Source organism: Marmota monax, unplaced genomic scaffold (assembly GCF_021218885.2).
Source record: "Marmota monax isolate L192 unplaced genomic scaffold, Marmota_monax_Labrador192_F-V1.1 WCK01_AAM20220418_F8-fsc00009, whole genome shotgun sequence".
Lineage (NCBI taxonomy): Eukaryota > Metazoa > Chordata > Mammalia > Rodentia > Sciuridae > Marmota > Marmota monax.
The window spans coordinates 26,134,221-26,161,695 of record NW_026694710.1 but is presented as its reverse complement, the minus strand read 5'-3'; the positions used below and the strand labels follow the sequence as shown (position 1 = coordinate 26,161,695).

The window sequence follows — 27,475 nt, the reverse complement described above, 5'->3', positions numbered from 1 at the left end:
CCCCAGGAAAGCGCCGGCTGCTCGGCGTGGGCTGCCCCAACACCCCTCAGACGGACAACTCTGTGCTTGTAAACTTTAATTTCCGTACAGTAGAGAAACACACGGGGGGCGGGCAGCTGTGCAGCGAAGCTCGAGACACACCCGGAGGCACACACGGGAGGAGGTGTCCACCAGAGCCCGCTGCTTCCACCAGGCTCTGTGGGCAAGGCGGGGCCGGCTCAGTCCTGCACTCGGGCGGCTCTCCCCTCCGCCCCCTGGGGCTGAACTTCTCCAGGCAGCAGCTGAGTGTGTGCCTCATGCTCTGCTCCCTGGGCTCCCTGGGCTCCTGGGAGGGTGCACCTCGTGGCCAGTGCAGGGCTCGGCTCAGCAGAGGGTTGTTCACTGGCACCTGCTCCAGGCCAGTCCCTGTTGGACCCTGACCCTGCCAGGGGTCATGGGCACAGCCTGCCCTTTGGGGAGTCTAGGTGGCAGGGCGGGCAGCCCCTGTCATACCATGGGGGGGCACTGCAGCAGAAGGGAACTGGACAACAGGGTGAGGGAGGTGCTCATGAAGGAGGAGCAGACGTGGGAGCTGGGACCTGAAGTGGGTGGCGAGTGGAACAAGGGGGACATTTCAGACAGAGGGATGGACAGGTGCAGAGGCAGGAAGCCGAGGAAGAGGGTAGACTTCAGGAACTGCAGGAGTTTTATAGGTTCCAAAGAACTTCGAAGGTGACCTTCAAGAGCAGGTGCACCAGGGGAGCATGGGACTTCCCTTGCGGTGCTGGGATTTGGGATCAAGGCTGAGATCTGGTCCTCCAGCCAGGCCCAGCCTGGGACTCTGCCTCTGGACGCTGGGAGGCTGTGGCGTCCTCCCTGCTGAGGACCACAGGTCCTCCGTCCTGGTCCTGGAGAGGCTCTATCCCTGCCATCTGCAGGGCCTGACCCTGGCGCTTGATGCTGGAGAGGTGGCCCGCCTCACACGACCACCTCGGGCACAATGCGGAACAGGAGGTCATCATTGCCCCGCTGCACCTCCAGCAGGAGTGGAGACTCTTTCATGATGGCCTCCTGCAGCTCACTTGAGTCCACCAGGGGGCGCCCGTTGACCTTGACGATGATGTCGCCATCTTGGATTCCTCCTCTGCCAAAGGGAGAGACACAGGGGCACTCTTCTCACGGGCCTGGGCTCAGGCCAGGACATGGTGGGGTTCAACAGCAGCCGTTGAACAAAAACCATGTCAGTGAGAAAGAGCAGCCAGCAGACCACGAAGTCCCTTCCCCAGAAGGGAACCAGTGGGTGCGGAATACCATTCTCCATGTGCCCTACCCCAGGATATGCTGGGCCACCTTTGCCAGGAAGCTCACAGCCACCTGAAGTCAGTGCAGGAGACCTGGCCCAGGCTCCACCCCGCCACCAGGGTCTGCCACCCGCCTCCCAGGCAGCTCCCCGCCTCTTGGCAGAGCCTACCTCTGAGAAGGCGAATTTGGAACAACCTCCTGCACATAAATCCCACTGCTGACCGACGGGAAGTCGGGGTCGCCAGCCTTGAGTTCCTCCACCAAACTGAAAGGACAGCTCAGCTGTGAAGCCTCTTCCGAGCCCTGGAACCAGCTCCTCGGCATGCAGCTGCCCCGCCCTCTGCCCAGGCCAGACAAGGAGCCTCCCGGGGGCCGCCACACTGCCCTGTCCTGCCACCTGGGCACTCCGTGTCCCCCACGAAAATCTCAATGCGAGGCCCCATTAGAAATGTAGAGGGCAGAGCCGGAGGGGAGAAGGGAGGGTGCACGGGAGGAAGGAGGCGGAGGGAGGGAGGTGATGGGTGATGGAAGGAGGAAGGACAAGTGGGGAGCAGAAAGGAGAGATGGACAGACACTTGGCACGTCCGTCAGGGAATGCTCAGAGGAGACTGGACAGATGGCAGGACGGGCAGGGGACAGAGGAACAGGAAGGACACATGAGCAGGCCCACCAGTGTGGTGGTCTCCATTACAGAGGGCCTCCAAATTGCACCCCTGGAGTAACCCCCTGAAACAGGGAGAGTGTCATTTGGGGACCGTGTGGTGGGGTAGGTATCCCAGTTCTTCCCAGAGCTCCTCGATGCCTGCACGTCCTCCGGCTTCAAACCCTCGGACCTGATTGGTGGACCCCGTCTCCCTCCTCTGCCCACTTCTCCGTCCCGCCTGGGTATTTCTGGGCACTGATCACGGTAGGCCTGCCATTGGGGGCAGAGTAGAGTGGGTGGAACACAGTCCTTGCCCCCAGGGGCTCATGGCCAAGGAGGTGGGGAGGGGTCCCACGAACAGTGGGGAAGGCAAAGCTGGGGCTCTGCAAAGAGGGGTGGCCTGTGAGGCAGAAGCGCATCCCCCAGATCCATGCACTCCCAGGACCTCAGGGTGCGACCCTGTTGGAAACAGGGTCTTTGAAGATGGGATCAGTTAAGGATCCTGAGATGATGTCATCCTGATGTAGGGTGAGTCCTAAGTCCAGGGACTGGGGATTTTGTAAGAGAAACAGGAGGGAGATTCGGACACAGACACACAGAGGAGGCCACATGGACACAGAGGAGGGATTGACATGATGTGGCCACAAGCCAAGGACACCCGGAGCCACCAGGAGTGGAAGAAGCAGGAAAGTTACTCCCTGAGCCCCTCAGAGGGGCCCCACTGACACCCTGACAGCAGACTTCGGGTCCCCAGAACCGTGAGCTTAACACATTCGGCTGTGCTTAGCCACCCACTTTGTGGTGACTTGTGTGGCAGCCCCAGGAGGGATCCAGAGCAGCACAGGAGGAGTCCCAGCATTGGCCAGCCAGGACCAGGGCAGCCTGAGCAGGGGCACAGAGGGGGCACCCCTCACCTGGGAGTGATGGTCCGCATCCGAATGCCGATGAACCGCTTCTTCCAGTCTGGAAATGAGTAGAGCAGGACTGGGTTACAGCTGCTGAAAAGCCACCGCCCTCCCCAAGAGGACCAGCAGGGGACAGGAGGTGCCCCTTGGGACCAGGAAGCAGCAGGAGCCACCCTGCCTGAGGCAGCCGGCCCCACGTGGCCAGGCTCCTGCATCTGTCCTCTCAAATACTCCCCAGAGCTAGGAGGTGCCCCAGCTGCAGTCCCCCATACCACTGCCTTCACGTCCACTCCATCTCTGTTCCACCCATCAGCTCCAACACCCACTCCCCTTGCTGAGCTCCACACCCAACCCCAAGGGCCCTCCCCAGCCCCACATTGCCAGTCCCCAGTGTCCTTACTTGGAACTGAACTACCTGCCCGTACACAGTGACACCTGAAATGCCCGGTGAGCACTAGCCACGTGCCAGGCCCACTGAGGTGGCCCCGCCACCCCGCTGCTCCAGCCAGCGATCTAGCAGGTGTCACAGACCCAGAGACTACAGCGACATGTTGTGGACCATCAAACAAGACGCAATTCGTTTCACATTTTCAATTCATAAAAGCTTTCTGACCACAATGGACTAAACTAGAAATCAATAATAGAAATAAACCCAGAAAGTTCTCAGCCAGTTTCAAAGGAGAAATCAAAAGGGAAATGAGAAAGTATTTTCAAAATTGCATAAAAGTGAAAATCTAACCCATCAAGCTTTGTGGGAATAAGGCAGCTCTTACAGGGGAACCAGCTTACTTAAGTGTGTGTGTGTCACAAAAGGGTGGCCTCAAGTCAGGGCCCAGATTCCACCCAAAAAACACAGAAAGGAGGCCAATGAGACGTCCAGAGAGCACATGGAAAGAAACAGTCTGAATCAATGAAATAGAAACAATGGAGAAGATAAAGGCAAACCCAAATCTCATTCTTTGCCACCAAAAAACCTGATAGACCTTTAGCAGCATGACTGGGGAAGAGAAGAGACACCGTTGTCACCGGGGAGAGCTGGAGAGGCCGCATGGCACGGACCCACAGACAGCACAAGGGTGTCACCAACCACCCGAGGCCAACACGCCTGGAAACGCTCTGTCCTTCCCTAACGTGGGAACTGGACGACAGGGGACTGGACAAGGATGTCCACTCTCACCACTTCCCTTGAATATTTTACCAGAAATTCTTCCCGGGTAAGAAAAAGAGAGAAAGGACATTCAGACTGGACACGAAGAGGTCTGACTGTGACATTCGGGCTGTAAGGCCATCTATGTAAACAATCTAGTAGACTCTACAGAAAAGTGACAGTGAGCACCAGTGTCACGGTTGGACCTAACGCTCCCAGCGGCTCCCGGGTTGAAGGCGTGGTTCCCGGGCAGCAGTGTCCAGAGGTAGGGCTCCTGGGAAGGCACTGGACTCAGGGCTCTACCTCAGTGGACTAACCCACGGGTGGAGTCATCTGAATGGACTCTTGGAGGTGGTGGGAACGGCAGGAGGTGTGTCTGTCCCTGTGCCCTCCTCTCACTCTGCTCCATGAGGCGGGCAGCTCTGCTTCCCCGTGAGCCTCCTGACCATGCTCTGCCTCACCTCAGGCCCTGAAATGATGGTGCCAACTGCCCACGGACTGACTCCTCTGGAACCGACTCACAGTAAGCCTCTCCTCCTCTGGCTGATTTTCTCAGGTCCTCGTCTCCGTGGCGGGGAGGTGACTGGCCATCAGGGAGCTACCAATCTGGGGAGGCAGCTGTCTCAGGACCAACACGCCAACAGCATCTTATTTGTATATTCTTGTTACAGACCATCAGCGACTGACCTGGACGCTGCAAACTCTGGCCACTGCTGAGAAGGGCCAAAGAGGACCCAACCGACGGGGAGTGGCGGTGATCGCAGGTCCGAAGGCCCAACAGTGTGGACAGCAAGCCAGTTCTCCCCAGGCTCATCTCTGGGTCCAATGCAAGCCTGACCCAGACCCCGGCAGGTCACCAGAGTGAAAAGCTGACCCTGAAGGTTTGGGAGTCAAAGGACTGGAAGAGCCAGAACAGTTGGAGGAAGAGCAAGGGCGGGAGGGGGCTCCACGCCCGGCCTGAAGCCCCTCTCTCTACTTTGCACCATATAAAAATCTATTTTGAAATGTGTTTTAGCCCCAAGTCTGAAACCTCAAAAAGTAGGACTTCTGGGGGAGGATCCTGGTCCTGGGCTGCGGAGATCCCTTAGCTACGACACTAGATGCGTGACCTAGTCCCAAAGAAGCTGGACTCATCCAATTGTACCCAATTTCTGCTCTTTAAAGACACAACTGTTAAGAGAAGAAAAAGGCCAGTCAAGGCAGCAGAGAACCCCGCGGCTCACGGATCAGGCTCCTGTGCCAACCAGAGGGAAACTGCAGCCCCTCCAGGAGCACAAGCAACCTCAAGCTTTTTTTTTTTTTTTTTTTTTTTTAGGGCAAAATATTTAAACAGACACTTCACCAAAGATGGACGCCTTTACCAGCCACATGGTGGGTGGTGTGTGCAGGCTCTGGTTTTCAACGGGCTCACGGCACAGGCTGCCTGGGGTTCTGAAGCCTCCCGGCTGCGGAAGGGTCTGGGGTCAGCAGGGAGACAGGCCAGTAAGGGCTCTGGTGGCCAGAGGCCAGGTGTGGGTAGTCCTGCAGGTAGGCCCCGAGGGCTTGCTGGTGGGAGGGACGAGGGCTGGAGGCGGGAAAGGACGGGGCTGTCCAACACTGAGGGGCCGCTGGGGGCTGGTGGGCAGGAGTCTCCTCCTACAGCTGGGGAGAGGTCCGTGGGGAGGTGAGTCTGTGGACTCAAGTCTAAGCCCAGGAGGCTGGACGGGGACAGGCCAAGCCCGAGTCTGAACACCTGGGCCACCCTAGCGGCTCCCTCCTGGCCACTGGCTGCAGGTCAGCGTGGTTCACAGCGCGAGGCCATGCTGAAAGAGGTAAGGTGCGGCCTCCCGCACACACGTGGGGGCAGGGCCTGGTCCCTTGCAGGCGAAGGGTGCCTTCCCAGCAGAAGCCCAGTTTGGGGTCACCTGGGAGGCCAGGGACAGTCACTGGGTAGGAGGACCCCTTGCTGCCCCTCCAGCAGGGCCAGCAGCCCAGCCATGGAGGCAGCTCTCTAGGGACACGGGGGCAGGGGCAGGGGTGTGGTCGTAACCCCAGGTTTTCCCGCAGCCTTTGCTGGAGTGTTGTGAACAAGGGCGTCCGCCACTGGCCGGAGGAGCTGGGCACCTGGCTGCGCTCCTTCCTCAGCCCATGGCTCCGCCGCCCCAGGGTGCCCTTCAGAGGGAGCCCAGAGGCCGCCGAATGGCGAGGAGATGGAGCCTGAAAGGGCCCGTGACCTGGGCACACGAGCTTTAGAAGCAGAATGCGGTAAAGCCCCTGAGTGGGAATGTCACCTCCACAACCCAAAACCTCCGTGCACAGGGGCTGCTCCCCGGCTCCCTCCTGCCCTTGGCTCCCTCCTGCCTGGCTCCCTCCTGCCCGCGGCTCCCAGGGCTCTGCCCAGTCCCTCCCGCTCCCACCCACATTCCACCTTTCTAGAAACCCTGCTGGCTCCACCTTCAAGCAGACCCCCACCCACCAGGTCTCCCTGGCTGCTGCCACCGGGCAGGGTACTGACAGCACCTGCTGTTCCGTGGCTCACCTTGCCCCCCCCCCAGCCAGAGGAGCCCCTGCCGTTACCCCCACTCTCTAAGCCTCTCCAGCCCCCACGCTGGCCCGGGGTCCTGCACAGAATGCGCTGGCCCACCCCTGGGATGTCACACGTCCTGCTCATGGTCAGACAGGGCCTCCCCCATCTCCTGAGCAGGCGCCCCTCTGCCAGATGCCACCTCCCAGGGGTCTCCTGCTCCCTGTCCTCTGCAGCCTCCCACCTGCCTTCCTCCTGATCTCTGAGACACCATGTCACCTGTTGGCCCTTGGGGCATGCTCTTTGAGGGCTTGGTCCAGCCTGCAGGAGGGCCAGGCAGGGAGAGGCAGCTGGACACTTGCCCTGGCTGCCCCGGCCTTGTGTGTGACAAAGCCAAAGTTCAGCTGGACCTTGTCCAGAGCTCAGGAGGAGAGGCTGGCCTGGGCTCAGCTGCCCCCTCTCCCTGAAGAAGGAATGAGAGGCACAAGACCCCCTGCCCAGCCTGGGCCTCGGCTCTGCCCTGCCCTGCCCTCCTGCTCCAGCCTTGCCTCTGTGGGTGGGGGGCTGCCTCTCCCACCCCCCAGTCTGCTTGGGAAGGACCTCCCCAAGTTCTGCCTGTCCCCCCTGCCCACTCCTACCCTGCAGCTTTCCTGAGCGCTCACAGCCAAGGAGCCCTGCCCCCCCCCACAGTGCAGTGGTCACGTGACCCGAAAGCCCCCGGGGCATCTGCAACCCTGGGCAAGAACAAGAGTGCACTCAGCATCCTGATTTAATAAAAAGATTGATCATTTTAAAGAACTTTAACTGGGTTTGGATCATTTCATATTTTTATTTAGAAAAAGAAAAAACAAACTCTGACTTTGGAAGAATTTTAAAACAACAGATTCGCTTCTCAGCTAAGATATCTGGGGGGGTCTTTGTGGGAGGGGGTGGTCTGCACTGTCCTTGGGTGAGGGATGAAGGTTTCTCAGGGGCCAGGTGAGGTCAGTGCTGACCAGGACAGTCCCCGTGACACAGAGAAGCAAAGCCAGGTGCTGGCGGGTCCTTTTCCAAGAAAGGAGAGGAAGAGGCGAGAAGGGAGAGGCCACCACCCCACGCCAGCAAGACAGGCAGCTCACACCTCACCCACAGGCACAGCCACTGACTCCCGGGGTGGCCCAGTCCAGGGGACCCAGAGAGCTAGGACAGCTAAACTGGAAAGGCTCGGAGAAGGAAGGCCCAGCTACCAAGGAACCAAGGTGCAGCCCTGGTCTAGCTCTGAGGCTCCTGGCAGCCAAGAAGAAGAGGCCTGGGGCTCAGATGGTGCCCACTGCCCAAGAAGAGGAGGCTGAGCTTCGTGGGAAAGAGCCTCTGCCCAGCCCCAGACTGTCTTCACCTAAGGACACTTAGGAACGAACGCAGGGTCCGGTGGCCATTCTTCTTTGACCAGTCCTCAGGCTGCGCTGGGGTCCTTGTGCTTGGCGGGCAGGATGGTGGAGGAGGGGCGAGCAGAGAGGGCCCTGCTCAGTGGAGTGCTGGTGAGGGGCGGGGGAGACAGGGAGCAAGGTCAGGGCGAGGGTGCCGGGTGCCAGGCTGGGTGTCGGCCAGGAGGTGAGCACAAGATGGAGAAGCTCAACTGGGCCACCAGGAAAGGGCCCAGGTCAGGAGTGTGCCCTCCCCTGGAAGGTGGCGCCACCACCAACCAAAAGTGACTGGGGTGATCTCACTGGGACAGCCACCTTGTGCGTGGCAAGACCTCTCCCAGAGGGGTGCTCATGGCCACGCAGGAGTGGACAGGGTGGAGTGGGCAGCCCTGCTGGGACGGGGATGAGGCGAGGGAAGTTGGCTGGAGGTGGAGGAAGGAGTTGGCCACGGGTGGAGGGATGGGTGGGAGGAAGGGAGGGGAGGCGGAACAGGTGAATGGGAAAATGGATGGGCACGCGGACGTGAGGATGGATAGATGGACGGATGGATAGACTAGGCAGTGGGTGGATGGTGAGTGAGTGGGGTGGGTGGATGAGTGGTTGGATGGAAGGGTGGAAGGAAGGGAGAGAAGGAGGGATGGGTGGGGGGCAGGTGGGTGGACGGGTGGGTGGATGGGTGGGTGGGCTGATGACAAGTAGGTGGGTGGAAAGGTGGGAGGATAAATGGACAGATGGATGGACAGGTCCACGGGTGAGTGGGTAGGTGAGTGGGCGGGTGGACTGGTGGGTGGGTGGGTATTAGGAAGAAACCATCAAACTGTGACAACTAAGGAACAGCCCAGTCAAGAGGAACCAGAAAGTCCAAGCTGATGAAGAGAACGGAGGCCAGAGCCCGGAGCCACCAGATGTGCCTGGAGGGCAGCAAGTGAGGAGGGGCAGGGAGGCCCCTGAGAGGACACAGAGGAGCTGTCCTGACGTCCCCTGGCTCTGGGAGGGCGAAGGGACCCCGTCTGGTGGTGAGCACTGCTCACAGCGCACCTGCTCCGACGCTGGCCCCGGAGCCGGGAGGCAGGGCCTGGCCCTGGGGGTGCCCCCGCCCCCCGCCCCCCAGGAGGCCGTACCTTTGATGTGCTTGTCCTGGAACTCTGACAGGAAGCGCGTGATGCGGTCCGAGGGGATGGCAAAGGAGATGCCAGCTGCAACCTTGAGCGTGTTGATGCCAATGACCTCACCATCCTGGCAGGGCCGTCAAAGGAGGGTGGTCACACGAGGGAGCCAGGCAAACTGCTGCCCACAAGGCACGGTGCCCACAGCCTCCTCTCCAGAGGGGGCCCTCGATGCCCCCATAGGGACACTCCTGGAGTAGCCCCAACTGGCCTGAGGGGTTGCCCCTGGGTTGTCCCCCTTCTGCTATCTCCAGAGAGACCTTCTCCGTCCTGGGAGCTCGAAGTCGAGGCCTGCCCCCTGCCCCACCCTCTGCCCTGGGCGGTAGTGCCCCTGGACCCAGGATGCCAAGAGAGAGGGAGGGCTGTGACAGGGCGCTGTCTTCGTGTCTAGGAAGCAGGGGGCAGGGAGTGGGGCCAGGGCAGCCCCACAGCATGCCTCTGTCCCTGAGCCTCCCCCTGCCTCTTCCCCAGCCACCAGGACCTCACTCCCTCAGCCTGGGCAGCACCCTGGGCCTGCGCCCTGGCCAGGGGTGGGATGTACCTTGAATATAAACCTGAGGGAGGGAGGCCCAGGGTGACGATCGCCCAGACTGTCTCCTGCCCCACGCACTCAGGGCGCTGTTCTTGGGCAGTGCACTCTGGTGGCAGCCACGGCCCTTGAGGGCATGGGGCAACATGGGCCTTGGGGCTCAGTCCCCTCCTGGGCCTCCGGCCCAGCCGTGCTCCTGTCTGTTAGGTGTGTGGGTTCTGGGGCCTGACTGTGGGTCCTGTCCCTGCCTTGAGGCTGTGCCCCCCTGCGAGCAAAGCCCTGGAAACCAGACGCTGGATCTAGGAGACACTCACCAGGTTCACCAGGGGTCCCCCGGAGTTCCCGTACTGCAGGGGAGGAAACAGGTGTTAGCTCTGCCTGAGCCCCAAGTCCCCCTCTGCCTGGCCCTGGCTCAGGCGGTGGAGACACAACAGCGCTCCCCCCGCAGCCTCGGCTCAGCCCTGCCTCACCCACAGGAGAGCTGAGGCCACAGAGGCCACGCCCACAGCCCTCTGAGGACTCCTCTGTCCACCAGCGCTCTCCGCGCAGGCCCCCTGCTTTGGTGTCTGACCACTGGCGGGTGGGGGCACCCAGTGGGGCATGCAGCGCAGGGCACCTTCCCGGTCCTGCTGACCTGGCCCGGGGTCCCCATAGAGACTAACGGTTCCAGCCCTGGGAGTCACGCAGGCCCGGCGGGCGTGTGCCGCACTGTCTGGGCAGAGCCCTGAGAATGCAGGGGAGGCACCACAGGGAGGTAGAGGGCCCAGCTGGGCACAGCCCGGGCATGACCCAGCATGGCAGAATGCAACGCTGCCCGGGGGACAAGGCGTCCGGGTCGTGGCCAGGCCTCCCCATGGCTGAAGGACCATTAGGGTCTGAACCCCCAGGGTGGCCGGCAAGCCTGGGCACAAGGCCCGGGTCAGCACTGCTTCTGGCAGCAGTGAGGAGCTGGCACCTGCTCCGGGGACAGGAGCGAGCCAGGTCTTAGGTGTGAACAGGGTGTGCCAGGGCCTGGCGGCCTCCCCTGCTCTGGGACTCACGTTGATGATGGCGTCTGTCTGGACGTAGTCCATGTCTGAGTCCCGGAGGCCCAGCTCCCTGCCGTCCCGCTGGGCGGTGCTGACGATGCCCGTCGTCACAGTGTTCTGCAGGGCGAAGGGACTGCCAATGGCCACCACGAACTCACCAGGCCGCAGGTCTGCCGAGTGACCCAGCAGCAACACAGGGAGCTTTTTCTGGGGGGACGGGGAGAAAAGAGAGGGAGGCTCAGGTGACCTGAGTTGAGATCCCAGTGGGTGGGCCCAGGGAAGCCGGGGGCAGCTGCACAGGGAGGGCCCCATGAGGCCGAGCCAGGCCCCAGAATGGACCAGGCCCAGGACAGCGCCAGACCCAAGCTGGAGTCATAGAACAGAGGCTCAGTAGGGCTGGCCACGTGGCCCGCCATGGGAAGGCACAGAGGGCCCAGCTGGGCACAGCCTCTGGGCTCCTGAGCCTCCTGGCTTAATGGCCACAGGACCCTCTGGAAATCTGGTGGTGCCTGGGGTGGACAGCTCTGCAGGTGCCAGAGCCAGCTGAGGACCCCTCGACACCCCACCTCCTGACAGATGCACAGGGCACCCGAGTCCCGGGGTGAGCTGACGTGGCCACCCACGCCAGCCCCAGTGCCCCTCTCTTCACGTGGGGCTCAGCGCCTCTGTCTGACCTGTGACTGGGCTGGGAGCTGGCAGAGGGGCCAAGTCCAACTTGCTCTGCACTCAGGAGCTGCAGGGGGGCTCTGAGGGGTGCCCTCGAGTGCCCGTGAGCAAGTGCCAAGGTGCACACACAGGGCAGGTGACTGGCAAGAGCCAGACAGCCCTGTCAGTGGCGTCCACGTCAATTCCAGGGTCTGATCTGCCTGAGTAGCCTGAGACGTCACTGCTGGGGAGGCTGGGGAGGGCCACCTGGGACCGCCTGCCCACGGCCAGACCACATGGGCCTAGCTCTGGAGGGAGCAGGACGGCTTCTCACCTCTGGCCCTCTCCTCCTGCCCTCTGTTCTCCCCTTGCCCTTCTAGCCCTGTTGGGGGCCTCCATGTCAAATGAGACACCTTCCTGGGGGGCAGTTTTCATAACAGCTGTCCGTGGAGAAGAGGGGGCATCCGCGGACGGAAGCCACACGGAGAGACCCCGGCGGGTGTGGGCACGGACCCCTGTGCTCTGATACTGGCCATGAAGCTTCCGTCCATGGCATGTAGGGGCCCAGGAGGAGGAGCCAGGCCACCCATCGGAAGGCGGGGACCCAGAGAGCAGACCTCTGAGAGGCCAGAGGGCCAGGGTGGCTTGTGTGCAGGGAGGCCCGAGACCGGAGCTGGCCAGCGGGGAGGCGGAGCCACCACTGGGTTGGTGCCACGAGGCCGCCAGGCTCAAGGGGGCTTCCCCTGGGGACATGGCAGGAGGTGCTGGCCAGGGGTTCAGTGCTGGGTTTCACTGGCTCGGGCAGCACCTATGGGCACAGGTGTCCACGAGAGCATCTGCTCTGCCCACCTGGTGTCCACGCTGGCTGGTCCCTCAGGACAGTGCCATGAAACCAGGCGGAGAGACCCAGCCGGCACCGTCTGGCTCTCCCCTCCCGGCCTGGGCCCCGGGGCAGGGCCAGCTGTGGTCCTCAGGCCACACCCCCTCTGCCTGCGCTCAGGCTCTGCTGGGCACAGTGACCTCACCCTGGCCTGGCCGACGGCCCCTCTGGACATCAGCACAGTCGCCCAGTGGTGACAGAGACCACGGGGCCCCAGCCCACAGCATGACCACCAGGCGCGTCACGGGATGGGCCGGCTTCTGTCCTCGAGCCTGCTCCTGCCAGGACTCAGGTTCCCTGACTTTAAAGGGAGGTGACGCCCCAGACTCAGCAGCTGGGGGTGAGCCGGCTCAGGTGCGGGAACTGTCTCCAGCCTGCCTTGGCAGGGCCACAGGAGGTCCTGCCAGAGACCTGTCACTACGAGTGCTGTCCACCTGTGTCCAGGGGAGGGGCCAGACCCCAACTCAGCACCAGGGAAGCCCCACGTGCAGGCGCCCACCAGAGGCTTAGTGACTGCGTGACAGTCGCGGAGGAGGCCACGGGAACCCCAAGGCAGCCTAACGACCACACTGGGCACCGCGAACAAGCCCAGGGGAGGCCCAGCGTCTCGGCTCAGCCGGCTGACCCTGCCACACTTGGCCACGGTCCTGGAGTTACCTGCCCTCCCCCATCCTCAGTTTCTCCGTCTGAGATTCCAGGCAGGGACTACCTGAGTAAGCACGGCTTGTGCCCAGCACCAGAAACAGAGTCCCTGTGCCGGGGCAGCTGTGCCGGGCAGCCAGGGGCAGGGGCAGATGCCGTGGAGGGCGAGGTGGGTGTCTCCAAGGCTCGGCCTCAGTGGCCACATGGGACAGCTGCATCTGCAGGAGCAGGCCTAGGTGCGCCCATGGAGCCCCGTCCTAGGGAGTGACGAGGACCTGGTCTTCCCGCTGCTCGCCACACACTGCCTGGCCAGTCACGCAGTCTTGCTCGGTCCTGCGCCTGGGGCCGGGAAGGGCAGGGCTCCAGAGACCCAGGCTCCAGCTCTGACTTGGCCAGTGACCATGGGACGATTGCTGGTGGCCCTCAGGACTCAGTTCCCCAGCCGTCCTGGGGACGTTGGGCCGGGCATCCAAAGGCCTGGGGTCTGGAAGAGGCTGCCTCACGGTGTCCCTGCCGTCCCTGAGCTCACCTTGGGGTGGATCTTGATGGTGGCAATGTCAGACTTCTTGTCGATGTCCTTGATGGTGGCCTCGTAGGAGTCTCCGTTCTGCAGCTGCACCTTGAGCTGTTGCCGGCCTGAGGCTGAGTTGGTGCTGGACACCACGTGGGCGTTGGTGACGATCAGACCCGCCTCCGACATGATGAAGCCCGAACCGCTGGACAGGGGCACGTTGCGGCCAAACAGAGGGTGTCTGCAGAGCGCAGGCACAGGGGGTGCTCAGGCAGGCCTCCTCGGCCGGGGCAGGGGCAGGCAGCCGGGAGCGGAGCCCGCGTGGGCCAGAAAGCACGGGCGTGGAGTCCCCGGGCTGTGCAGATGGTGGCTGTGTCACCTACAGGCCATGCCCTGGCCATGAAGCTGGGCCCGCCTCACAGCCATAAAGAAGGGATGGTCACCTCCAGCCTGCAATTTGCTGCGATGAGCACCATCCCCGTGAAGGCCTGCGCCGCCCCCAGCGGCACTGTCTGCCCACACGGGGCCCTGGAGCCAGACAGACTGGACCCTGATGGTCAGGCCCGCTGATTAGCTGCAGCCCTCAGGTAGGTGTCTAAGCCTCGGGCCTCAGTCGCCCCATCTGGAAACAGGCTGTCTGCGTCAGGGCCACACCCACCCAGAAGGGAGGGAGGGGCAGCAGAGGCAGCTTGGGGCAGGTGGGGGGTCCCGGGTCCCAGCACAGGGCTGCTGCAGGGCAGTGCACAGTCCCTGGGGCTGCTAAGTGGACGGGGACAGGGGACCAGGCCCTTGGGGCCTGGACCAGGCAGGAGAGGAAACACCAGGAGGAAGGCCTGGCACATCTCAGGGGCACGAGGGCTTCTGCAAGGTGCAGAAATAGCCCCTCGGACAGCAGCAAGGCCACCGGGCGGCTCCCAGGTGGGCCAGGCCCGCACACTCACGGCCGGTGTGGGCATGGGCACAAGCGTTAGTCCAGCACCTCATGCAAACAGGGTCTTTGCCGCTGTAATGAAGTTAAGATGAGGTCACGCTAGAGCAGGGTGGCCCCAAACCCAGGGACTGTCAGATACAGGGACACGGGGGCACGGGCCAGTGGGTGGACTAGACAACACAGCACAGCCCAGGATGCCAAGCGCTGCTGCCCACTAGCAAGGAGAGAGGCCTGGAGCAGGCTCTCCCGAAGCCCAGGAGGGATGAGACGGGCGCACCCTGATGTTGGGCTTCCGGCCTCCAGAGCGGTGACCAGCCCCTCTGCGGCCAGGCCACGTGGTCTTGACCCTTCTGTCAGAATCCAGGAAAACAACGCAGCACATGCCCAGGGAAGCCCAGCCCTGCCCGGGTCAGGCCACGGCGACGGGCAGAGCGTGAGTTTGTGTCCAGCTGCTCAACCAGCCTGCGCTCTGAGCCTGGCACTGTCCACCCCCGGCTGTGACAGCCCCGTCCTGTCCAGCTGTGTCACCTCCAGACGCCCTGCACAGCCCCCGCGCCCAGCACGTGGGGTTTGCAGACAGGGCCCGAGGGGGTCCTGTGGTCTCCTCCCCGTGGCCACACCTAGGTCAGGGGTCACCATCCACTCAGATCACTGCCTCCAAGGCCAAGGAGGGACTGGCACTGCCACCCCCCAGGCCACCTGCAGTCAGTGATCAGTGGTGTGGGGCTGGTGCCCCCGCTCTTCGGGGAGCTGGTGTGGCTGTCCAGACACAGAGGGACAGCGAAGTGCCACTTAGTGCACCCAGTTGTAATTTCCTCAATGACTTGTCTCGGCCCCCGGGGAAGGGCAGCCGGGGGTCAGCCTCTGCACAGAGACCGGTTCCACCCGGGGGTCAGGAGCCCAGGTCAGCCGCAGCGGGGCCTCCAGCTTCGCGGCAATCTCAGGCCTGGGCTTTGGCCTCCTGGAATGGGGACAGCAGAGGCCCCTCCTGGGGCTCCTTGGGGCTCCGTGGGCCTGGGACTGTCCACCAACGCAGGGCGCTCCGCAGGCCGCTGGTCGCGTGGGCCACGGTCACCCGTGCGCTGAGTCCCGTGAGTGCCCATCTCCCTCCCGTAGGAGGTGGAACCCCCAGGGCTGCGCTGAGAAACTTGGGCCAAGCCGGGGCGCCGCGGGGAGCCCGGAGAAGACCTGGCTCTGTCCCAGGACACCAGGGACGGCGGGGTGTGGAGCCCGGCACCTGCACTCACTCCAGGCCAAACAGACGGGCTCCAGAGGCCCCTCTCCTCCCATCCCTATGAGGACAAGGATGACAGGCTCCCGCCAGACTCCTGGCCTCACCCAGGGCCTCACCCAGGGCCAAGAGTAAGGCAGCAAGCGCTCTGAGCTCGAGAGACGTCGTGTGGGACCGTCTCCTCTTCCCCAGGACTGCACTGGACACAGTGGCCAGTGACTGGGCAGGGCTGGGGACCAGCTCTGAAGGCCCTGTAATGCTGGGGTGGGGAGGCTGGGGCAGGAGGCTGTGGCAGGACCCCGGGGGGACCTGTGCTCCCTGACCCTCCCTCCCTCCGCACCCCACCCTTCCCTCCCTCCCACTCCTGCCCCTGCCACACTGACCGGCCACCTTGGTTGGGGCCAGGCTGTCCTAGGCAAAGCCACTCTGCCAACCCCCTTGGGGACCCCACTCGTAGCTTTGGTGTGGCCTCCGGGGCCCCAGGCAGCCCACCACCCTGATGCCCTGCTGCTTCACCCTGGAATCCAGCCGAGTTTGGGCCCCAGCAGACAGAAGGGACCCAGGGGACATCAGGAAACCACCGGGGTGCAGCAGGGCCCCACGCACCTCAGGAAGAGCTCGATGTGGACCACGGCTGGAGCGATCTTCTCCACCACGTCGGCGATGAAGTTGAACTTGTACCGCGGGCTGGTCAGCGGGTGGAGACCTGCACTGACAGAGGCAGCCGGTGGTCAGGAGCCCTGCGGCTCCCAGCAGCCCTGACTGTCCTGGGGAGGAGGAAGCCCCACCTGAGACCCCCTATTGGGGCCAGCCTCTGCATGTGCAGAGCCTGGGGTACCTCACTGTATGATGTCCAGACACTTGGGAAGGTGGCCCCTCACCCTGAGGACAGGTAAAGAAGGCTTCTGCAAGCTGAGCATCCTCAGATCGCCTCCCTGGACATTGCTGAGCTAGCCAGGAGGCTCAGAGAGGCTAAGACACTTGCCCTGGGTGACACAGCATTGATACTGGAGCCAGCGCTGGGCTCAGTACCCTGTGCCCTTCCTCTCTGATGTGACAGCTGTGTGCTGGCAGGAAATGAGCATTCCACCTCCTCGTGGGCTCTGCAGGTCCTCTAAGCCTGGGAGCTGGTGAGTACAGTGGGTGGGGAAGCTGCCCCCCGGCCCCAGGGTGGCCTTGCTGGACAGACGGTGACTGATTCCTGAGTGAACAGGGCCACACCTTCATCTCTCTTGGCCACAGCCCTGTCCTGCTGGCTGGGCGGCTTGTGAATTTCCCAGCTCGGGTCTCTGCTGCCCTTCGCCATGGGCTACTGCCCACCAGGCCCAGGCTGTAGGCAGGTGGGGCAGGGCCCAGGCCATGGCCTCTGGTCTCCTGCACTGGCCTTGCTGACACCCCCAGGTCCCTGTGCTTCTAGGCAGGCCCCTGCTCTGGGCCTGGCCCTGGCTTGGCTGGGCAGGCTGCTTCCAGCTCTGTGGCTTCAGTGCTTCCTTACGCACCTGGCCCGAAGGTGCCCCTGGGCCTGCAGGGACAGGTGTGAGGGTGACTCGCAGACTGTGACCCTCCCTGCCAGGGGCACCACCACATGGACACCCAGCCACCTCAGCTAAGGCCCAGCCCAGAAAGCACGGTGTGTAGCTGAGGCCCCCAGGTCACTGGAGGTGGGGACCGCAGACCAGAGGACACCTGGCTTCCTGGACCGTCCAGCCCACCTGCTCAGCCTGAACAGAAGGCCACCTGTCAGGGGTGGCCAGGGTCTGAGGGGAGACGCCAACCCCCACGGGCTCCTCACAGATCAAGCTGGTCGGTGCGGTGCCCTGGGCCCTGGACTGTCCTCCTGGGAGCAGCTCTGCAGGGTCCCCGGTTCCCAGACCCCTTCACCACTGACTGGGTTGGCGCTGCCCAGGCTTAGTACCCAGGGGACCCCTGACCCTCCACACAGCGGGTGGCCAGGCCCGCAGCTCCTCCGCATGCCCCTGGCTCTGGGCAGGGCGGGGACCACGAGGAATCTGCTCTCCCGCAAGGTGCCCACAGCACGGAGGCTCTGACCGGGCTCTCGGGCACTCCAAGGGGTGCCCAAGCATCTGGCAGGGAGGGCCCCCTGCGACCCCCTGCGTCTGGGCCTGTGAGCAGCAGGCTGTCTCGGGGAGAGGCGCTCGGTCACCCCGACACTGAGGCCGATGTCACCCCTCCCCAGTGCGTCCTGCCACCTCTGCCCTGCAGGGCCACCCCCACTTCTCCTGCCTCCCCAGGGACCCCCAGCCTTCTCCTGGTGGAGGCTCCCCCTGGCCCCTGGCCACAGCCCCAGCCCCCGGGGCTCCCTCCGCCCACCTGGCTCCGTTTCCCCAAGCACCTGAGGACCAGGGCGGGACCCGCCAGGGGAGGACCGCCAAAGACAGCACAGTGTGACGGGAAGCTCAAGGGCGAGGCCCGGAGTCCAGCGGTGCCCAGGCCAGGCCCGGGAGGGTGGGCAGAGCACACGCAGCCATCTGTGCCTGTGCCCTGAAGACAGACCTGGACACTGGGCTCTGGCAGCCTGGGACAGGGCCCCGTGTGACAGCATAGGGTGGGGACGTGTGTCCACCTCACAGGGGTGATCAGACGCTCAGGTCGAGCGGCCTCCCCGCTGACTTTATCCTGGACTGCAGAGGAGCTGACCCCGGTCAGAAGCCTCTGCAGGCCGCCCCGGCCCCTGGCTGACCCTGCAGGATCCCCACAGGAGCAGGGTGGGGGAGCGGGGTGGGGGAGCGGGGCAGGGCCACGTGCCTGGGCTGCTGGCTCTGCACCGACTCAGCAGAGGCCTGGACGGCGTGGACAGTGGCCCTGCTCCTCTGTGCCTGGGGACCAGCACCTCTGCACCACGCCACGGGCGCAGGCCGACGGGGCTCCACCCAGCACGGGAGGGGTGGGCGGCGCTGCCCGTTTCCCGCTCACCCCTCCTGCGCCCGGCGTGGACTCTCCAGAGAAGCCCTCGTCCACCTGGCCCCCCACATGAGCCCCTGGGGACAGAGATGGGTCTGGGTCACCCCACACCCCAGCAGTGACCAGCACAGGGCAAGGCAGCCCCCAAAATGCGCAGAAAGAGAGAAGGAGGACGGGGTGCTCTGCCTGGGGCTCCTCCAGGACCGGGAGGGCCACCCACCACACCAGGGAGGCCCAGCCGTTGCCCTGAGAGCGCAGCCGGCCCACGTCATGGCCCAGGGCGGAGGCTGGGAGGCAAGGAGAGCGCGGCGCTGGCAGCCCGAGACCCCGGCCGCCAGGCTGGCCCTTTAAGCCGGCCCCACACAGATGAGTCAGGATGAGTCAGTGGGAGGGAGGCAGCGCTGGGAAGAGGCTCTGTTTATTTGGGGTTTTGACAACCCCACCCCCACGCCCGCCTGGGCCCTCGGCTGGTTCAGCTGCTGCTGCTTTTATTTTCAAAAATAAACTAAACTGGAGTCTAGGGAAGGCCTGGAGGTTTGGCCGGGAGGAACTGGACAGTGAGGCCCAAGCCAGGTGTCCGTCTGGGCCTCTGGAGAGGAAGGGGCACAGCCAGGACCGCGGGAGGCTGGGAAAGGGACAGAAGCGCCGTCTCAGGGCTCCACCTCCACTATTCCTTCCTGGCAGGCTTCCAGGAGCACTGAGGGACAGTGGCACCCCCTGAACTGAAGATTTTGTGCTGGTTCAGGGCAGTCAAAACTGCCAGGAACAGACGGGGAAACTAAGGCCCTGAGTGGGAAAGTGAACGAGCAAGACGCCCTGCAGGACCACCTTGCCCTGCTGCATAGGTTCTGCACTGCACAATTCTGGAGCCATTAACAAAGATCATGTGGCCTGCTTCCTGGGGGGCTGCGCAGGGCACAGCTGTGTGCATCAGCCCTCTAGCTCCTAAGGGACACAGCCAGGACACAGCCCAGTTCCCTGTGTCCGGCTGCTTAGGGGTGAGACCCAGCGTTGCTGCTCCCCATGGCAAGACCCCAGAGTCCCCCGAGCCCCTCACACTCCTCATCTGTGAAGGGGATAGCCGGCACCCTCCTTCCCTGGGTCGCTGGATGTCTGAGACGTCCGTTAGCGGTCCACACGTGGGGGCAGGCCCAACACTGGCCAGGGGGTTCCTTAGGTAGAGGGCGTGTGCTAGCACCTGGGAGGTTCCTGGTGAGGCGCGGCCCAGGGCCCGGGAGCTAAGGCGGAAGGCGGCAGGTCCAAGGTCGGCCTCACAACTCAGCAAGACCCGGAGCCAAACCAAGCAGGAAAGAGCAGCGGGGGACAGGAGGGAGCAGAGGGGGCACCTGGCGGGCACCCTGCCGTCCCTCCAGGGAGTTCCACTGACCCCTTTAGCCCCAGGTTGGCGGAACTTGCACCCAGAGGGTCAATGACTGGACCCACGGGAGGCCAGGAGGGCTTCCTGTAAGGGGAGGCCCAGGGTGCTTGGCCTGAGTGGCCTGGGCCGTCCAGCACCCCGACTGGGGATCGAGGGGCCTGGCTCCATCTGGACACAGCGCGGGTCAGTGGGTAGGGCCCCGTCTTCCACAGGGTCAGCTCAGCACAGAAGTCCACAGTCAGGAGTCAGGCCGGCCCAAGCCAAGGACAGGCCAGGGTTGGACTCTCCTGGAGGCTGGACGCCATCTCATGAGCCAAGGACCAGAGAGTGAAGGGTCAGGAGTTGAGGGGCCTGGCTGTGTGCCTTGGGTGGGTCCCCTGACCTCTCTGGGTGGCTCCTTGTCTGTGAGGTGGACTAGCGATTCCCGCCTGGAATCAGCAAGATCACCGGCCCCAGGAGCCCGCCTGGCGCCCGGGCCCAGCCAGGGCCGTCACAGTGGCTGTAGGAGATGCAGCCCTTGCCCTGGGTCTGGGCTGCAGCCCTCCCTGCCCTATGTCCCCCGCTCGGGGGGAGCAGGCTGGATCCGAGGTTCTGGGGGTGGGGCAGGAGGGGCAGAAGCACAGAGCGGCTGGGAGCCCCACAGAGCCCCAGGGGGCTGCTCCCAGAACATTCCCTCCCGCCCTCCCTGCTCACTGCTGTGGGCCAGCCCAGGGTGCGGGCCAGGCCTCGGAGACAGATGAAGTGCTGGGCCCGAGGGCACACTGGACACAGGCCTGTGAGGCTGGGCCCCGAGGGGGCACCGCTGGCCAGGCCTGGGGTCAAAGGCTAGGCCACTCCTGGTGCAGGACACTGAACAGGCCCGGAGCTTGCAACCCACGGACAGTGGCAGCTGGAGGATGGACACCTGGTCCCTCAGTGCCCTGTGGAGAAGTTGCCACCATGTACAGGCCGGGTGGGCGCCGGGCAGAGCGGGCAGAGCCTGGCACGGGCATGTCCTCTGGGTTCCTGCTGCACCAAGGACGAGGGTTCAGGTCTGATTCTGCTTCTCTCAGGAGGTCACTTCCTGGGGTGCTGGGGGCCAGCACCAGACAGCCAGGCGGGGGCCGAGGCTCGGGCAGATCTGCCCCTCCACAGAGGGGCAGCTCAGTGGGCTCCCGGGCCTTCCCCGTAAGGGGCCGTGACGCCGGGCGCCCGTTCCCCAGCACTCTGAGGTGGAGACCAGAGGATCACAAGTTTGAGGCCAGCCTCGGCCACTCAGCGAGTCCGGCCTCACCGAGGGCTGGGCTGCAGCTCGTGGTGGAGACCGGGGGGGTGCCCAGGACCAACACAAACAAATACACGCTCCCCACAAAGACGCCCCAAAGGTGCGTTTAGGGCTTTTCAAGCCGGTGCACAGTCCCTGCGTCACCCCGTCCCTCCCAAGCCCCGGTGGCCGGCTCCTCCAGTGTGAGCCCGCAGGAGGCCTTCGGCCTGGCAGAGGGGCCGGCCACCTCCTGCTGCAGCTGGCACCGACCTCGGGCCCCCGGAGCCAACACATGGGCCTGACCTCACTGCCCAACAGGGGCCGGGCAGCAGGCCACCAGCACCTTGCTCAGGCCCCTTAGAGTGGACTTGAAGGCAGCACCTGGGCAGGTGAGGGGGTCTCCTGGTCTTGCAGTGAGCTCTCCTCACCCGCTGGCCGCCAGGACACCAACACCACCACCAACACCGACGGCCACTGCACCGGGTCACCCGCCCTCCACAGGCTCTCCCACCCGCTCCCCCAGCACCCCACCGCCACTCTAGGCCCCACCACCCGCCACCCTCCTGCCACCCAGGGCCTCTGGAGCTCCCTCCCTCAGTTGTCACCCCTGCACGGGGCCCATCCGCTGTCCTGGCCACACTGGCCACCGTGAAAGGGCTGTCAGCCACGTGGCCATTCTGTCTGCAAGGACCCAGCCTCCCGGGGCCCACCTGCCTCTGGGGCCTCCCTCGGGCCCCCTGTGCTGGCTTCTCCGTGGCTGTTTCCATGCTGCCTCCTCCAGCAAGCACTCCCTGATCTCTCCCTCTCCCCGACCCCATCTGGCACCTCACCATCTGTCACTAACAGCACAGGACTAGGGACTTCACAGGGGCAGGGTGATGGTGGGCAAGGAGCGGAGGCCAGATCACACCGGGCCTGCAAGCCGCCTCGGGGGTCTGTTTGGTGGGTGGAGCCATGGTCTTGTAGAGGGCGAGGGAGGGGACAGCCTGGTGGGAAGACCCAGGGCAGGAACTCCTGACGCCCCCGACCCCAGGCTGGTGCAGGAGCAGCAGGGGCAGGGGGTTCCCGGGCCCCATGCTCCTCCCTGACTGGCTCCTGGCGCCCGGACGCTGTGGCAGAGGCTCTCGGGCTCTCCGTGGCCCGTGCAGCTCTGAGTCACCCAGGCCCTGAGGAGGGGGCACCAGCCGCGGCAGCTCCTCTGCAGCCCCAGGAGGGAGGCACACAGGAAGCAGGGGCTTCACCTCCTGAAGGGTCCCGAATATGGGACTCCAAGGTCTGCAGCCCCGAGGCCGCAAAGAGGATCGAACTCCAAAGCCACCGGACGGGACGCGCTCCCACAGAGACCCCTGGAGACGCGCGGACCTCTGGGGCAGAGTGCCCCTGGCCCTGACACCACGCCAAGCCACCGGACTCTGAGTCTGAACTCAGGGTGACCCAGCAGGTGTGGAGCCCTGGGCACACGTCACTCCGCTGACAGGTGTCCCCATATGGGAAAAACGCCTTAGCAGGGAGAGGGCGGGTGCTCCCAGAGCAGGTGAGCCTCTGCACGGCGCTGTGGGTGGACGTCTCCTGGGGACCCTCTCGTTTCACGTCACCTACTGCACGTGGCAGGGACCAGAGCTGGCCCTGCACTGTGAGGCTCAGAGTCCACAGAGGAAGCAGAAGGGTCAGTGCAGACCCAACGCAGGTGATGCTGTGGCGCTAAGGGTAACCTGGGCGTGGTGGCATGAGGGCAGCCCAGGGCCACGGACACCAGGCCACAGCAGGAAGAGGGACCAGCCACCTGCTGTCAGGGAGGGGAGCTTGGCACTGGGTACAGCAGGTACAAAGGTCCTGTGGCCCTGCAGAGGAAAGCCCAGGGCCCCAGAGCACAGTCCTCATTCTAGGCAGACCCAGGCCAGGCCTGGCTCCTTCCTGGCAGCCACATCACCCTTCCCAGCCTCTGTGGCACATCCGGGTGTCTGGCCCCAGCACCCTCCATATGGAGGGGCCTCTGTACGTGCAGCTCTGCTGAATCCTGAGGTCTGTGCCCTGGGAGACAGCAGCTGGCCACGCACAGTCCCCCCAGGAACAGTGGCCCTAGGGTGGGACCGCAGCCCTGAGCAGCCACCAAAGCTGGGTGACGCACTGGTGTCAGTTTCAAGGTCCCAAGCAGCCCTGTCCCTCTGGCCCCCCTGGCCGGTGGGCTCTGGGGCAGCACGTGCTCCTGGGCCCCAGGCCCTCCTGTCCCTTTCAGGGAGCTGCCACTCATGTGCTGCTCAGCTCAGGTGCCCCCTCGGGGAGCCCTCCCGAACCCCCAGATGGAACGGATGCCAGCAGCAGGACGGCACAGGACAGAACACCTCGGTCCAGCAGTCGAGCGGAGCTGTGGGAGGCGCTGCCCACGGGGGCACAGCTGGCGCACACCGGGCTCGGGACGCCGTCTCTGTGGGTTCCTCTGCAGGAGTGGTGACAGTTCACCCACAGGTGAGGACTAGAGGGTGAATAAGGGAGGTGACTCGGGGGAGAGGCGCTGGGGACAAGCAGTCAGCCCAGACCCCACATCCATAGCCTCCTGCCTCCCCGAGCAGCCTGCCCATGTCCCCGATGGTCTGTGCCATGTCCTTGTCACCAGCCCGGGGCCAGGCAGCAGAAGGAGCGTTTCCAGCAGCAGGCACCTCTCTCCTCCTGCCCTCCCGGGCCCTGAGCCTCATCCTGATGGCGACTGCCCAGGCGCAGGCTGGAGGTGGCCCCGCCACACACGAGCTGCAGTGGGCAAACGTCGGGTCCCCGGGACCTCTGCCCCTCACAGCGAGGTCCTGGAAGAACCAGTGCCAAGCCCCTGGGTGGGTGGCCCGTGAGGCGCAGGGGACCTTCCCAGATGCACGTCCATCGCTGAGCTATGGCAGTGCTGTGCCCCACGCTCCGCGCCCCGGGCAGTCTCCACACAGCCTGGCGGTCACCCTCTCCTGCCGGGTGTGAAGAGTCTGTTCCAAGCCCAGGCCTGAACCCCACGGGCAGCGCGAGACACGGGGGGGGGCCTTGAGGGCCCAGGTCACGAGGGCCCCACACCAATGGTCTTGAGGCCCCGAGGGAAGAGGCACCGCACTTGGCCCACTCCCCACTGGGCCAGCCGGCCCCCTGCCTGGGCCGCGTGGACCCAGGCTCTCCTGCCCTGCAGGGATCATGGCCCCACCAGAACCCAGCCTGCCCACGCTCCATGTTGGGCTTCCAGCCCCCGGAAGCGTGAGAGGTTCTGTCCCCTGTAAGTAACCCAGCCTCGGGGACCTCACTGAACCACCACAAAACAGACCAGGACACAACCTCGCCCTGCGTGTTCCCCCACAGGATGCCCCAAGTCCCGCCTGCTGCCCAAACCGTCTGCCCAGACCCGCAGCTGCAGGAGGAGGTCCGGCCTGCGCGGGGGCCCCACCAGCACCCCTGTGGGAGGACCCACGAGCACCCCTTGGGAGGGCCCACGAGCACCCCTGTGGGAGGGCCCACCAGCACCCCTGCCCCTGTGGGAGGACCCACCAGCACCCCTGTGGGAGGCCTGGGGTTACCCCGATGCAGCTCTCCTCAGGTTCTACTCCACACTGACGGACCCAAGCCTGTGGGGGTGGTTTCCCGACCTTTCCCAACCTACAGCACCCTAATTTTTAGAGTGCTGGACACAACTTGGGGAGCTCTGGCCTACAGGATGAGGACTCGAACAGTGGTATGAGCCTTAGGGCCACTCACCTCCTGCCCAGTCTCCAGTGTCACCCCCTAGCCCGTGGCTCCGTGCTAGCTGCACCTCCCAGTGGGGCTCACGGTGCTGGCTCGGCAGAGCCTAGAGTGTTCCTGCAGGTCTCTCCCGCCAGAGTGCCTCCCCACCGTGACCGCGAAGATCTGGCCCACAGGGCCCTCTGCAGGCTCCCTGAGCTCCGGGGTCCTCAGGCCATGCCCCGGCTGCACCCAGTCTCTGCCTGGCTGGCTGCGGGCTGCGGGCCCAGGGTCCCGCCCATTGCCACCTGCCCAGGCTTTGGCACAGGGCTTCAGCAAGCACCCCCCAAGCACCAGCCCAGCCTGACGCCAGGGCTTTCTAGCTCTTCCTCACGCCCGCGGCCATCTGGGGGGCAAGAAGCACTAGAGCCACTTGCAAGTCAGAAGGGGCTGTCTTGGGGACTCAGGGGACACCCCCAGGTCCCCAGGCAGCCAGCTGGAGAAATGCCTGGAGCCACCAACAGAAAGAAAGAAGTGGTGGTGTCACCCTCCGGGACACAGCCACCAGAGACTGAGGACCAGGAAGGACTGTGACAGCCAGCGCTCTGACAGCCAGACAGGAGGGGCAGGGGAGGTCAGTGTGCCAGGCCAAAATCTGGAGGAGCCCACCCAGGGGCTGGGGACCAGGGGGTCTGGAGCACCCGGTTTCACTTTGGTGCATTGTGTGTGGCCTTGAGCACGCTGTGGCATCCCGGGCCTCAGTGTCTCCTCCTTTCTTCTGGAAGGCCAGGGGCTAGCTGGCCGCTTCTAAAGGGCAGCCCCTCGTGCGCAGGGAGTGGGGTCCTGCGGCTGGGCGGTCCTCTGCGCCTGGGTCCCGGGCCGACCACCCCGTCCACCCCGTGCCCCGTCCACCCGCAGGCTTACCCGATGGGCAGGCGCCCTTCTGCAGCTGGCGCACCGGCGTCCCCGAGAGCTGCAGCGCGCGGCGGCTGGCCGCCAGCAGTGCGCACACGTTGGCGTAGGTGTGCCCGTCGGTGCCACACACGGCGTGCGACCCTCGGCAGCGGCACACGCCGCGCGCGCACTCCAGGCCCTCCCCGCACGGCGCGTCCAGGGGCCGCCCGCAGGGCTCGCCCTCGCTGGCCGCGCACACCAGGCAGCAGTTGCAGAGGTCGGGCACGTAGCCGCCCGGGCAGCGCGGGCTCGGGCAGCGCGACACGTCGCAGCGCGCGGGACACGGCGCCGCGGGGGGCTCCCGGGCCAGCGCCAGCGCGGCCAGCGAGGCCAGGAGCAGCGCGCGCGTCTGCATGGCGGGTCTGCGGCGTCGGCGGGGACACCGAGGGCGGCGGCTCAGGCGGGCGCGTGCCCGGGGCGCTGGGCCGCTCCCTCGCGAGTCTGCCGGCCGCGGGCGCCTCCGCACTTAAGGCGGCCGCCCGACCCGCCCTCGCTGGACGGCCGCCCGCGCCCGCCGGCCCCGCCCCGCGACAGGCCCCGCCGGCCTGGGACTCAGCCTGCCTGTTCCGGAAACTGCGAGTGACAAACCCATGCGTGAGGACCTGGGGAGGGAACCCGCCGGGAGCACCCCAGGCCCAACCGCAGGCTACCCCCCAAAAGGGGCGAACAGTCAGGATGTTCCGCGCCCCTCCCGGCCCTCCTTGGCCAGCACCACCAGGTCTGCCGCAGACTGCCCTCCTGGCTCCCGCTGCCCCTGGGGACAAACACTGGGTCAGAGCTGCTGCAAGCTTCCCCAGGTGTCCTGGACCGCGGTCTCCCTCCAGGCTTCCGGGTCTGTGTGTCAGTCTGCCCATCGGGTGGAGTGCCGTCTCTGTCCTCGGCGACTCTGGAATGGCCTGGCAGCCCCGGGCCTCAGTTTCCCCTCTGTGAGGAGGATCTAGTAGCACTTCCCACATGGCAGAGGCGTTGAAGTCCCCGCTGACATTGCTGGCACTCAGTGCTGGGGTCTGGAAGCTGGCTCCTTTCTCACTGTCCCTCATGCATTCTCCAAAGGCCACCTCAGACCAGGGCCTGCCCCGGGGGCTCACTCTGGTGACTGGGACATCAGGCTACCCTTTTGAGGCTGCAGGAATCAGAGAGCGCACCTCCTCTGAGCCGAACCTTGGGTGTGCAGGGTGCAGGCCCAGATGGCAGCTGCCCACCACCTGGGCTGAAGCCGAGGGAAAGCAAACAAGGCAGGAGACCACGGTCTGTGCCTCATGGACCCGCAGCTCCAGGGCCTCACCTCTGGCCACCTGGAGAGCCTGCAGAGCCCCCTCAGCATGTTCTCAAATCCCCAGACAAATGGTGGCGGTGGCCGGGGAGCAGCTCCTTTAAGGCAGTTTCCAGACTCCGCAGAGCAGCACCTCGCAGCGAGTGGCCCTGCCGCCTACCTCACCAGCTGCCGCGGGTGCCCATGGGATTTCCAGGCAGCACTGACTGAGCCGAAGGGGCCAGGAGGCCCACAGCCAGCAGTGTGCATGGAGACCCCGTCCCCCAGGCGGTGCAGTCCCAGGGACAGCAGGGGCTTGGCTGCCTCACCACGAGGGAACGCTGGTCTTCATTTGGAGTCGGCGAAAATGAGGATTTTTTTCCATCCAAGTTTATGGACACCCAGGTCAGGGGTGCAGGGGCACTGCTAGGAGGGGTGGGTCAGACTCCTGGGGCCTCCTGTCCCTGCAGGCTTGGCTCTGCTGGCGATCAGGCAGGGGAGTGGCCCGTCAGACAGCCGTGAGCACCCAGGAGCCCCAGGGGGGCAGTGACCTGTGAGGTGAGGTGGGCTTCAAGGCCAAGGCAGGGGTCTGGAGTG

The 27,475-nt window shown here is 64.7% G+C and overlaps 1 protein-coding gene across 2 annotated transcripts; it reads right to left on the bottom strand.

The window, feature by feature from the left end:
- Positions 1–59: 59 nt before the first annotated feature.
- On the bottom strand, positions 60–25,996 carry Htra3 (HtrA serine peptidase 3). Of its 2 annotated transcripts, XM_046423895.2 has the most exons (9): positions 25,597–25,996; positions 16,052–16,151; positions 13,302–13,524; positions 10,618–10,812; positions 9,892–9,924; positions 9,004–9,118; positions 2,839–2,887; positions 1,451–1,546; positions 60–1,123 (listed from the first exon to the last, which is right to left on the bottom strand). In XM_046423895.2, exons 1-9 carry the CDS (start codon positions 25,979–25,981, stop codon positions 958–960), a joined length of 1,362 nt encoding a protein of 453 aa, XP_046279851.1. In that variant the 5' UTR covers positions 25,982–25,996; the 3' UTR covers positions 60–957. The 2 variants fall into 2 exon arrangements, with proteins under 2 accessions (XP_046279851.1, XP_046279852.1); XM_046423896.2 differs by lacking the exons at positions 60–1,123; positions 1,451–1,546; positions 2,839–2,887 and adding an exon at positions 7,277–7,993.
- Positions 25,997–27,475: the final 1,479 nt, after the last annotated feature.

What these genes read in the sequence shown, in the direction of transcription:
- Htra3 (XM_046423895.2), bottom strand. Translation starts at nt 25,981, where the DNA reads ATGCAGACGCGCGCGCTGCTCCTGGCCTCGCTGGCCGCGCTGGCGCTG. An exon ending in AGACAGACGCCATCATCAAC is followed by an intron (nt 9,925 to 10,617) that starts GTGAGTCCCAGA and finishes CCTCCCCTGCAG; the next exon opens with TACGGGAACTCCGGGGGACC. An exon ending in CCAAATTCGCCTTCTCAGAG is followed by an intron (nt 1,124 to 1,450) that starts GTAGGCTCTGCC and finishes TCCCTTTGGCAG; the next exon opens with AGGAGGAATCCAAGATGGCG.